Source organism: Sardina pilchardus, chromosome 19 (assembly GCF_963854185.1).
Source record: "Sardina pilchardus chromosome 19, fSarPil1.1, whole genome shotgun sequence".
NCBI lineage: Eukaryota > Metazoa > Chordata > Actinopteri > Clupeiformes > Clupeidae > Sardina > Sardina pilchardus.
Genome location: NC_085012.1, coordinates 28,223,202 through 28,236,105, shown reverse-complemented (window position 1 = coordinate 28,236,105; position 12,904 = coordinate 28,223,202). Strand labels below are relative to the sequence as shown.

The following is a 12,904-nucleotide window of genomic DNA, read 5'->3' as shown; positions in this document are numbered from 1 at the left end:
TAGAAGGAGAAGATAACCATAGCAACGGCTCTTGGATTTGTGTTTGTATTCACGCATGCACACCGATACACCAAAGTGTACACACACACACACACACACACACACACACACACACACACACACACACACACACAAACACACACACCAACACACCAAAGTGTACACACACACACACACCAATACACCAAAGTGTCCACACACATACACACACACACACACACACACACCACAGACACCACACACACAATCACCCAGTTTTCACCATCATCAAATCCCATTTATGGAGGAGAGTGGTGGCGTTGGCGAGTGATCAATCAGTTCAGAGAGGTGATCCATCTTTTGCTGATTGATCTCTGTTGCTGGGACGGACCATTTTCTTCTGCGCTGATGAAGTTGTGCAAACAAACTTGGATTGTTGTGACACATGTCCATTTACATATCGAACAACATGAATTATTCTGTCTGCTCCAACTGGACACTGACACGCGACCCTGCCCTGCCAAGATGGATTTGGGCATCTCTGTCTTCGGCCCCTCCCTTCTTTTCTCTTCCATTTTGATCTTCTTTCTTTTCTCGTTGTACCTCATTCTCTCCATTTCGGCCTCTGTGCCGTGTGGAAGAAGAGATGCCATGTGCACTGGGCCTCTGCATCAGCATCTTCCATGGAACACAACTTGATTTGTATCTACGCTGAATTAAACATGCTCTGCCACGCCTGGAAACCAAGAATCTGCTTAATCCTATTAAATATAAAAAAAATAATGAATAAATGAAAAAAAATCGCATAGCTTGCATGATGATAGAGAATTTTTGGTGTGTGTGTGCATGTGTGTGTTCTGGCAGGCCGAGATGGAGAGCTGTCAGTCAACCGGTTGGCTCTCCCAGTGTTGAGAGGTCCCCGTGGGGTCCGCTGTAGTGCCTGCCCCTTGGGGGTGGTCCTCTCTCTGTGCCTCGCTGCCCTGCACTGTGAGGGGCACTAGGCAGGCAGACAGGCGTGGGGAGGAGGGGAGGAGGGGAGAGGGGAGGAGGGGGGCACTAAGGCCCCGGCGGGGCCCCAGGGGAGAGCTCTGAAGCTGGGTCATGACAAGCAGCCAAGCAGCCCTGGAGAGAAAGAGCAGCCAGCCTCTCCAGCGCACTTCAGCAGACATTTAACACCGCCTGCCCATCGTCACTGGTGCACAGGGAGAGCTGCCCGTATCTGCTGCAAGGGTGTGTGTGTGTGTGTGTGTGTGTGTGTGTGTGTGTGTGTGTGTGTGTCTGTGTGTGTGTGTGTGTGTGTGTGTGTGTGTCTGTGTGTGTGTGTGTGTGTGTCATTTTCAAAATGATGGCAAAATGCTCATGATGGTTTTCTCTAAACATGTACTATAGTCGATATACATACCTATTGTGTTTGAGAGGAGTATATTTTAGTGAGGAAGAACACTTTCTGTATTCCAAAGTTGAAAAGATCTTTAGATCTTGAGTTGTTTCATGGCTTTTTGAGTGTAATTGGATGCATTGGTTTAAGATCAGAGTGTACTTCTGCAGACACAGCCTGCATCTGGTATCTGCACGCAAAGTTTGTTATCCGTCTGAGTGGAATGAGATTTTCATTAACTCTCTTAACTGATTAGATTATTAGCAATGATAATCAAATGTACTGTAGGTAGTTAGCTATCTCTCTATCTAGATAGAAGAATAAATGGCTATGAAGGGGTGGAGAAAATAGAGAGTTGTGAAACAAATGTAGCTCGTTCGCTAACTGTTTGCTGTAGATTGACATGATGTAGAGATGCGTAGCGACAGCAAAATGAGAATACCTTAGAAACACCAATGTGCATGTCCATGTCCATGTCCACTAAAGTATCCATGAGCCTGAGCTGGACGGGATGTGTGAGTATGCAATTGCTCTATCAGTTCCTCTGCATTACTCATAGTGTTATTGAAGAGAGAGAAGTTTGTGTGTGTATTTATGGATCTCTTTCCTCAGTCTACAAACAAAAAACACACACACACACACACACACGCACACACACACACACACAGCACACACAGAACACACACCGCCTCCATACTGTGGTAAATATTTGATATGAACTCACTAGGCACACGCAGGAGATGCTACTTGACCTTTCCCTGTGCTGCAATTAGATTTATTTGCCCCTCCTGTTTAATGGCAGTTTTTAATTACGTGGAGGGGCCAATCCCGGACAGGCCTGCACTTGCTCCTGAGCCACTCTAATTATACGGCACTTTGTCAACATCCAATCAGTGCCACTTATTACCGGGGCCAGGAGTGGGGCGTGGCAGTGTGGTGCATCAATCAGTGCCCTCTATAGCCAGCACATGGACTCTGCCACCATGCCCCCCCCCCCCCCCTCGCCCTCTCGCTACCATGCCCCCCCTCCCTCGCCCGCTCGCCAAGAATCGCAACCCTGTGGCTAGTTTAGTTGTCCCTCTGTGATTGGCTGGGTGGTTGGAGAGAGTGCCCACGTGCAGCACGCTCATTATTTGATGCTCCGCACTCTTCATCTCTCTGTTTTCTCACCGTGTTTGCACCAGCTTTCGTTTTACTGACCCTCTCAGACGCATGTCAGCTCTCTCTCTCTCCATCCCTCCCTCCTTTCCTCTCCCCTCCCTCTCCCTCCCTCTCTCTCTCCCTCTTTCTGTCTTTCTCTGTCTTGCTCGCTCGCTTGGTTCTCCTCTTTGTCACTTTACAGAAGCCATGAGTGGCTCTTCGCACCGAGCGAGAGCGGCGCAGTGGACTGGAAACGCCTCGTAGCCTCCTTCACCCGTCTCCGTCTCTCTGTCCTCTTGTTTGCTTGTCTCCTCTCTTTCACTCTCCCTCTCTCTCTTTCTCCTTCTTTCCCCCTGCTCTCTCTTTTAACCCCCCCTCCTTTGCCCTCTCTCTCTCTCTCTCTCTGTACATCTCTTCTGTCTCCTCGCTCTGCTCCTGTCCCCTCGGCCTCTCAGGGCGTGTGTGCTGGGGCCTTATATCAGTATAATGGCAGCTCTGTGCTCGGAGAGCTGCTCTGCTGCAGGATAGCACACAGCTGGCTCTGTTGAGCCCCGAATTGAACAGGCAGGCTGTGGTGGATGAATCTGCCTGCGCTGCATCGTCAATGAGATCTCGTTCGGGCTCCACGCCTCCAACAGCATTTGATGTAGCACCGCCATGGAACTGTGATGGCGGCCCTTGGGCGATCTCACTCCCAACTGTTGATTCATATTGATGGGCATCAGTTTTAATTTGTTTTAAAGGTTGTTGGATGACTGTATTCACACTGTGTTCAGAATTAATTTCATAATTAATTGCAACAGAGTGTAAGCTAAATCACAGAAAAGTATTTTTGGGATGCGAGAAATTGATCAGATGTTAATTTTTGTCTTCATGATATGACTATCGCAGCATATTGCCCGTTAGTTCTTGTACTTTTTATTCTGTTAATGCATTGCCTCATTCAGTCAATTTCATTTCTGATACAATCACTGCATTCAGATATACATTTTACTGCTATGCAGCCAGCAGTTAACACAGCCAGGCAGCTACAGCACAACCCCCCCCCCCCCCCCCTTAAATTAGAAATAGAAATTTCAATTCTACTTCCTTTTATTCAAAGTTGAATTGTAATTCTGTTTTTGACCTCAATTCAAATTTGAATTAAATGAAGTCATTCTCAATTCAATTCTGAATGTTGCACAAGCCTGGTGTCTGTGAGCTTCCATGTACATGCCCACAGAGTGTAGCATTGTAGCTGCCTGGCTGCATTAGCTGCTGGGTGTAGCAACTCAAGCTCAGTAAAACCAACTATTTTAGTTTTTTGTCGCACTGACTACTTGGTGACCTTAAGCAACGGAGATCTATGTGAAAACTCACAGAATTTCTCATTTAATTGTAATTTAACGTTATTTATCAAACGTCCTCCTCTAATAACAAAAGCAAGATATATCAGATCTCCACAGACATGAGCAAAGTTTGTGATGTATAGCCAGATATCAGATGATTGTGGATACGCTGCTGATCTGCTGTGGATCCTGTAGAGCTGTGTGAGATCACGGGCACTTCCTCTCCCACATTGTTAGCTTCTGTCTGGCTTTTCAATAATACCCCCCCCCCCCCCCCCACACACACACACACCCCCCTTCTTCCTCGCAGCTGAGGCGTGGACCCTGAAACGTGTGTGTGCTTCTCTTCACAGTCTCTACGGCCGACACATGCAGGCCAACCCAGAGCCCCCCAAGAAGAACAACGACAAGACCAAGAAGATCAGCCGCAAGCCGCTGGCCGCCAAGAACAAGTGAGAAGGACCGACGAGTGGCCAAGATGACCGCCGAAGCCGGTCCACGCTGGACCTCACTGCATGTGCCTTCCCCATTACTTTTTCTATTTATTTATCCGACAAACACAGAGAAAAAAAACTACATTTTATACGGCTTGTATGTGTTGTATTAATCATGTTACACTTTATTGTGTTTTTTTTTTAACTGCTGCTCACTGTGTCACTCTAAGCTTCAAGCAGTCCTTTATTTTTCAAATGTCTGTATATTTTCAAATGAACCTTCTTATTCAACCCCTGTTGTAACAAGTGGCCTTCAGCTGAATGCAAGTAATTGCCAGTCTAAATGTCTGTAGATGAAGCCAAAGCAATTTGTGCAGAGATTAACCTCCACGCACCATGAAACAAGCCCTGCGATTCCTGATGTTGTGATGCTGTAGAAGTTGAGCAAACTTTCGTTTTCCTGTTCCAAGATCTTGTTTTGCTATTGGAGGTGCTAATTATTTTGTATCCATTGCATATGCCACACAAGAGCATCTCGCCCAGGCCTCTCTGGAGAGGTGGAGGGTATTATCTGATTCCCCACCCCGGCTTGATCCGAGCCCACACAAACAAGGCCGGGTGGGCAGAGCCATCTTCTCCTCCAACACCACCAACACCGCCACCACCGCCTCCGTCTCGCTGCACCCGGGCTTTGCTCGGCAAGGCTGTTGCATAAGCAGAGGGGGATTTTGGTCGGGGTTTAGGGGGTCTTAACTCTGCGAAGAGGTTTTTGTGTTCAGTCTCCCAAGAGGGGGGGGGGGGGGGTTTGGGGGGGTTGGATAGGGCCGGGTTGGGGGGGCTTGCCTCTTGCCCATTCCCCTGCTTGGTGTTGTCAGCCATTACAGACAGATCGGAATGGTTTCGCTCGATGGACACCGGTGTTGAAAATTGCTTGTTTTCTGCATAGTCCCAGCTCCACCGTCTTGTTTTAGACGGCAGGCATGTTGCTCCAACAATGGACCGGGTATGTCCATTGTCCAAGTTCAACAGAGGGGTAAGCCTTCCGGGACCTGGGTATGGTCATTATATTCTCATTGGGACACTACTTTCTGAGTGTGTCTGACTTGAGACAACAGTAAGACTTTGTGTTTATTTCCAGACTTCAAATGATTTTAGTCTGAAAGTGTTACACTTATTTTACAATTAAAATAATTGTACCTTCTGAAAAGGGTCCTGAAACATTTCATCAACACTCTGATGACCGAATGTAATCATTTATAACTATGTTCCATTGACCGTTGTGCCACCCGTGTATGTATTCTCATGTCTACTTTTTAGCTGCCTTCTTTCAAGTAAAGCAATCATTTTTGAGCAATTTACATGGAACATTGTCTCCTTTAGTCTCTTCTCAATGTCTGATTTGTATAAGCAATTTTGATGGGTACAAACAGTATTTGGATAATGTTATTCTGCCCCATAGTGTGAGTGAAATGGGCCAAGGCAGCATTGAACACTTCCTAATACAAATGTTTTTCTTTATGAAGTGTTTGAAAGGGAGCACAGGATACCATATCAGTCTGTCACATAGCATGACCTATCTCAGTGGGGGGAGGATATCAAAGACGAAGCATCAAAGGCTGGGGAAAAGGAGGAAGTTCTGGGGTCTAAAGAGCATCATCACGTTTACCTTCAGACATGTGACGAGTGACTCAGCACAATGGCATATTTCTGCAGACAAAATAATAAAGACAAAACGTTTTGGCTCTTTTTATGCTATGATACGGATAATTCTATAGACTAGGATATCAATACATATAGAATGTGATGAATGTATATATATATATATATACTATATAAAAATAGAATAGCATGTCAACCTTAAAGATGAATCAAGAATTGTAAATTCAAATCACTTGTTTTCTCCCATCAATTACATCAGTTTGGGAGCCTCCCAAAAAACTAGAGAGGAGTTTTACGATATCTACTGCCCCTGCTGCTACCTAGACCACTCTTGCATTGCAATGTAGCATCCCTAAGCCTTTTGAGATCATTTTAGATAACACTTTTATAGCACAGAACTCTCAGTGAAACAAAGCACAAGCAGAGAAGAAAATGTATTGATGATGGAGCATGTGCACACGCCGGAGTGAGGAGTGGGAGAAAGGAGGACGAAAGTTGGGAGAGATCCGAGGGGATGAGGGGTGAGGAGGATGGAGAGAGTAGACGGGCGCGAGCGCTGAGGTGGGAGGAGAGCTAAGCGGCGGAGGAGGAGAGGCCCGTGAGGTGAAACGGGGATGAGGGATCTAACACCTCCACCAGTGATCCCACCATAGGACGCCACACCATGGACCTCTCAGGCTATGACGGGAGATTAGACGTGTGAGGGCTGACCTTTGAGCACTCTGTCTCCACTCAAGTGTGCATCCGTGTGTGTGTGTGTGTGTGTGTGTGTGTGTGTGTGTGTGTGTGTTCACAGGGATGGAGAAGGGTGATGCGCCTAAGTTAGGTGTCGTCACAAACACCTCCATCCCTCTTGGCTCCTCTGAATTTTTATTAATCTGTCTAAGACACGGTGAGGGGCCACTGTCTGTCCTCCACATTCACACTCTCTCTCTCCACACACACACACACACACACACACACACACACACACACACACACACACACACACACACACACACACAGCAGGCACATCTGTCCACCTTTCCAGGCCCAGTTTGGAAGCATAGAACATGAAGCAGGGGGTGCCTCACACATTTTTTGGTGTTCTCTCTCTCTTTCTCTCCTTCACTTTGTCTCTGTCTCTTGCTCCCTGCCTCCCTCTATTTTGCAGCGTACTTGAGCTTTCCAACAGTTGACTGTTACTTGTTAACACATCATGTTCTCTTAGGGTAAAGACATAAGCACACACACACACACACACACACACACAGCCTGGCGGCAGACATGGGCAGCTTTTCCTGTGCACACACTTGTACTCCAACCCTAGGATGTAAAAGCACTGAGGATCATGTTTCAAAGTCAAAATATAAACTGGCTGTTCATTTGTAACCAAAATTCAGACAATCTCTCTTTGAATCAATGCATTTGATCTTCTTCCTAAGGTTCAAACGGATGCCAGTCCTGGTGCAATGGCTCCTTATGGAAGATCACTCACAGCAATTACTAACTGACCTTTTCAGAAAATCACTTTCGCCTCCAGTCAAAAATGTGATAATGCAGTCTGTATAGTTTTTCTTTGCCACTCTGATTACTTTTTAGCCTTTTGTTTCACTTTCCCGTGCAAATGTGTTTTTTTTCTGCTTTCTTTCTCTTTTGATTGCATCTTTTCTCTATGCAACTCACTGTCTCAAGGACACAATGGTTCCCTTGCTAACGAAATCCATTGATTTTTCGCGCTTGATTTATGGGACCGAGGGAGACTTGGAGCGGTTGTGATCGGCTTGGGAGCATGCTCTATGCCACCTAATGGGCAGCAAGAGTAGGTGGGCATTACATGGGTGTCCAGGGCATACAAGGGGCTATGCCTAGCTTACATGTAATACGATGCCCCATCCAATTGAAAAGCTCTGCAAATGAAACTGGTTCATATCGTTCTAAACAAAATAACAACTTTGCGAAATCTGTGAATATCAGGAGTCAAACTCAGTCTTCAGATGAAAGCCACACAGATTTTGACGGTAATCCTATGGCCCATTAGGTCAAACAACGCAACTAATATGCCCTCTGACACAGCCACCGACCTTTGACTGTAACGACTTCTTAAGATCTGTGAAGTAAAAAAATGTTCAGGCTAATGAGCGGTGCTTTAAAATGATTGTGTGTGTGTGTGTGTGTGTGTGTGTGTGTGTGTGTGTGTGTGTGTGTGTGTGTGTGTGTGTGTGTGCGTGCGTGCGTGCGTGCGTGTGTGTGTGTGTGCGTTCTCCGGCGGGGCTATAAATCTTTGGAAAGTTTGATATTGACAGAAATGTCATTTTAATGATCCCTCCGTTACCTTCAGAACTCATTTTCAGGGACTTGTACAATGCTGTAGAGAAACATTTCCGATATTTTCTAAGTGCGCTGACCTAGAACACAGGCTTGATTAATGTGTCATCAATAACCAGTCTGACTTTCTTCTGCACTTTCCACGATAAAAAAAGATGACTGATGTAACCTTTCCAGACGAATGATCGGCCCCTTTAGTCTTTGTGATGTGTTTGTCGGTTCTTTTCATAACTCTCTTCATAACCACATGGTAATAATCACGATCCTAACATGAGCACATTCAAAGCAATCACCAAGGGCGTTTAAATTGCTGCTGATACATGCCTCTGACTAGTAGTGAAGCTCTCGCCTTGATACTGATTCCACAGCTGTCAGGCAGGGAAATGTGTCAAAATAGCGGCGAGGGTGGCAGTGGGCAGGCAGCATTTCCATCTCTTAAAAGACTGCGCGCCTCGGTCTCTCCCTCCCTCCCTCTCCCTTCTGCTCAGGCGCTGCGCGCACAACTCTAAACAGGCAGAGACATCCAGCTCTCCAGATCTCGGTGACATCTACCTCTGCCTGAAAGCGAACTCACGCCTTTCCCTTGTGTTATTCCCCTGCTAGCCAACTCGGTCTTTGTGCGCGGTGGTACACTTTAAAAAGGCTACGGGGGATTCTGTCTGACTCCAGAATTAGTGGATTTTGGGATAGCGCGCGTTTTCCGGAGCTGAAGTTTGTGTAATTTTCTTAATCTTTACAAGGCGCACCCACACGTGGTTGGAGAGATTTGGCGCCGAGACACGGAGAGATGCTGAAGGCAGTGTTTTTTCTTAAATCACTGACGACTGGATCGCGACAAGCCTGAAGAGGGCTGAACTTTCAGATTTGGTGAGACTTGAATAAGCAAACATCAGCACAAAAAGTGAGGAGGAGGAAGAAAAAACGATTGGGGCTTGGCCCAAAAAGGGTGATTAACATTAACGCCAAAGCAAATTGGGTCTTGATTTTTTTTTCTTAGAAGGGTCCCCATCAACCAGCAAAATTTCGCCCAAAAGTAGACAAGAGGACCGCCCTGCGCTGACCAGGTTAGTCGGCAGGAAGCGACTGATCGCTGCAGGGGTGCTGGGAGTCGTCATGGTCCTGGTGCTGGTCATCCTAATCCCGGTCTTGGTCAACTCAGCTGGAACTTCGGCGCACTATGAGATGCTTGGCACCTGCAGGATGGTGTGCGATCCATACGGCACCAAGTCTCCGACAAGCACGGCGTCCTCAGACACCGCACGAGATAACAACCTCATGCAGTCTTTACCTACTTTTATACAAGGTCCGAAAGGGGAACCGGGTCGGCCGGGAAAGGCGGGACCTCGGGGTCCACCTGGTGAACCGGGGCCACCTGGTCCGCCAGGTCCACCCGGAGAAAAGGGGGACCCGGGGCGCCCCGGAATACCTGGGCCACCAGGACCGAATGTCGCGGCGGGGGCGATCAGCGCAGCCACTTACAGTACTGTTCCAAAAATCGCCTTTTACGCAGGCCTTAAGAAACAACATGAGGGCTACGAGGTGTTAAAATTCGACGATGTGGTGACGAACCTGGGCAACCATTACGATCCAACAACTGGGAAATTCACCTGTTCTATTCCGGGAATATATTTCTTCACCTATCATGTGCTGATGCGCGGCGGGGATGGAACCAGCATGTGGGCCGATCTTTGTAAGAACACACAGGTAAGTTATCCTGTAATGCTGCACACATTTAATTTCAGTATATTTATGTTTTCTGTTGTTCAACAGCCTACTTTCAGTCCTAAAAAAATATTTTGAAAGCACAGGCCTACTTTGGTTAATCTTTAAATCGTTTACCCATGGCGCGCACAAATGTACCCATTAAGTGTGCATCAATGTATCACGTTAGAAACCGAGATCATAGAAAGTATGTATATCCTATGTCATTCACACGTGTAAGGATGTTTTGGTCAATATTTTTATTTGACAGATGTCATGGCATGTGGCAATAGTGTAATTTTTCATCTGGTGAATGGAACTGCTCAGCGTAGTTGGTTCCCCTCATTTGACTTCTGTCTGTAACGACTTAACCTGAGGTGTTTTTGTATGAAGATATAATACTGAGGATATGAATTACTGGTTCAAGAGAAGCGTGGCGGGACATTTTTGAGAGTTGCCTCCCGACCCACGTGTCACTTTCCGCCTTGTTTAGTCTATGTTAAACATAAGTTGGTTATCCTGACTTATTATGAGTGTCCTAATTATAAAATGTTAGGTCGTTAGCTGTAAGAGTATGGCGAAGTGAGAAGGAAATATCTCTTTGGCCACTGTCACTACAGGTGTCATTTGCAACTCCCACCCTCACCTCCTCCCCCTCCCCCAAACGCTGAAAATAACTTTGAATTAAAACATGATAATAATGATAACAATAATAGCATACTTATAATAATGATGATAATACTAATGTGTTGTACATACAGGAGTCAGGTAATCTATGGAGAAACTGTTCACAGTAGGCTAACCTTCAAAGTAGACTTTAAAACCTCTCAGATGGCCACGGTGCTTTTGTTCCATGCACACACAACTGCCTGAAGGCATGTCTAATCCGCACTCTCATGGGGGACACCCGGCGTCACTATGGGACTGTTTCTGTCTACGATTCACGGAGCGACCCCTTCAAGCGTTCGCTCTCAGCACCCTCCTCCCTGTCAGCCTTATGGCCGCTTCGCTGCACAAGGGACTCTGCTCCGTCTGTGGAAGGCTAAATCTCATTTCCTTTACACTCACTTTACTTTACGCTAATGTGACAGGCAAAACAAATGATTAAATGCGGTTTACCTCCAAATTAGGGAGATATTTCCATGAACGTTTTGTTTATTCACATCACATATAAAACCCCAGTGGTTTTAGCATTTCCTATTACGAATACATGTAGCCTACAATTAATTGAGCAAAGTGAGAAAAAAAATCGATTAATCCACCGCTCGACTAGACTATTTAGTGACACGGGAGAAATACATTTTGTGGGTTTTTAAAAAGCAAAACAAAAACTGAAATTAAACTACCCTAGGCCTATTGTCTTAGTCGTATTTTAGTGTGGAGTTTCAAAAAACCATACCAAAAGCAAAGTACAAGGGTTTTCTCACACAAACCGTTTTAGACTCCTTACACTTGCAATCTAAGCCAGAAAGCGATATTTTACCTTTGCCGCCCGAAAGTCTGGGATGCATCTTTGGAAATGTTAGTGATGAAATACTGTCCGTTACATATTGAATAAATTAATCAGAAAGGATCCCACTCTAATTAATGTTTACCAAACTTGATGATGTGGAATCTACTCATCAACGCTTCCTTTAGCATATTCATATGCGTTGATGGCAAAGACCTTATGAATTTCAAAATACCGTTGCCTGCTTTATTTCTAATATAGGCTATGTAAATCATTTCGAAGAATCAGTATATGCCTATAGCTAGATAAAGATATAGCTCTATCAACCAATAACTGAACAAACCATTAGTTCCCGCTATTTTGAAGTCATGCACTAAACTGAACTGAAAAATTCTCGTGTCGCTGGCCATGGTGCTGAAACGGTTTCTTCAACCTCCCTTGGGCATTCGGGAGGATCTATTCTCCTAGAATAGATCTTTTTATGGTTCAATTGATTTTTTAATCAGTCTGTCGCAAGTATATTTATGAATGAATTTTAGAATTAAGGAAAGTGAATGGAGCATTTTACTCAATTCATCTGTCTACTCACAGGTGCGAGCCAGTGCCATCGCTCAAGATGCTGATCAGAACTACGACTACGCCAGCAACAGTGCCGTCCTTCACTTGGAGCCGGGGGATGAGGTCTACGTTAAGCTGGATGGCGGCAAGGCCCATGGAGGCAACAATAATAAATACAGCACATTCTCTGGTTTCATCATCTACGCTGATTAAGGGACGTGTCACATGCTTCAGCCGGCTGGACCTCCCTCCTCCTCCTCCTCACCCCCCCCCCCCCCGTCTTTCACTATCCCCTCTTTCTGTCTTTCTCTCCCTTGGCCTATAGCCCCACTACCACCCCTTCCACTATGCAGTGGAGCTAGTGAGCAGGGGTGGGTGGGTGGGGCAGAGCATCCTCAGGCGGACAGAAAAGCTTTGAGAGTTGAGGGCGGGACAGAAGCATTCTACTTGAGGGGCTCCTAGTGGCACTGTTTATATTGGGGAGAACATATCTACCGGCAGAAATGTCAAAACAAGTGTTTGCAAGTCAAGCAGATATTGTTGGCCCTCAATCACCAAAACAAGTCAATGGTGAGTGAACAGGCCTCTCTCATCCTGTAGATGAATTGACAAAAAAAAATGTGACCATTTTTTTTAAATCATATACGAGTCTAAAAATATTATGTGCAATAATGTTGACAGTGAAGGCAACCATAACTTGAATATACCCATTATTTGTCATAACAGGATATGATGTTTTGTCACCTGGCAACTCTGACATCACTCTGAGGAGTTTGAGGAGACTCCTATGTAACCCTTCAGACACTAAATATCAGTGAACCTCAACAATAGGCTGCTCATTATAGAAGAGGTTACTATTGATTCTGTCCCTTCTCTCTTTTTTTTTTATCTTCAAACAGTTATGTTTTGAAAGCTACGAAGACACAATTGGAATGCTAATGAAATAGCTGCTAATACATGCTGTTAAATA

The 12,904-nt window shown here is 45.6% G+C and overlaps 2 protein-coding genes across 2 annotated transcripts in view; both read left to right on the top strand.

Moving 5' to 3' along the window:
* The window catches only part of rsu1 (Ras suppressor protein 1), a gene marked incomplete in the record, with an annotated part of 35,401 nt that extends 30,355 nt beyond the window's left edge, over nucleotides 1–5,046 (top strand). The window contains 1 exon segment of the mRNA XM_062521588.1: nucleotides 4,179–5,046. Within this exon segment, the coding sequence (XP_062377572.1) occupies nucleotides 4,179–4,281 (103 nt within the window).
* A 3,981-nt stretch (nucleotides 5,047–9,027) lies between these two features.
* Nucleotides 9,028–12,297, top strand: c1ql3a (complement component 1, q subcomponent-like 3a). Its single transcript, XM_062521228.1, has 2 exons — nucleotides 9,028–9,929; nucleotides 11,968–12,297. The coding sequence occupies exons 1-2, from the start codon at nucleotides 9,339–9,341 to the stop codon at nucleotides 12,145–12,147; spliced, it is 771 nt and encodes a 256-aa protein (XP_062377212.1). The 5' UTR covers nucleotides 9,028–9,338; the 3' UTR covers nucleotides 12,148–12,297.
* The last annotated feature ends 607 nt before the right edge of the window (nucleotides 12,298–12,904 follow it).

Bases quoted from the DNA above. Each gene is read 5' to 3' on its own strand.
- c1ql3a (XM_062521228.1), top strand. From the start codon at position 9,339: ATGGTCCTGGTGCTGGTCATCCTAATCCCGGTCTTGGTCAACTCAGCT. The intron at 9,930-11,967 runs GTAAGTTATCCT...GTCTACTCACAG, and splicing joins ATCTTTGTAAGAACACACAG to GTGCGAGCCAGTGCCATCGC.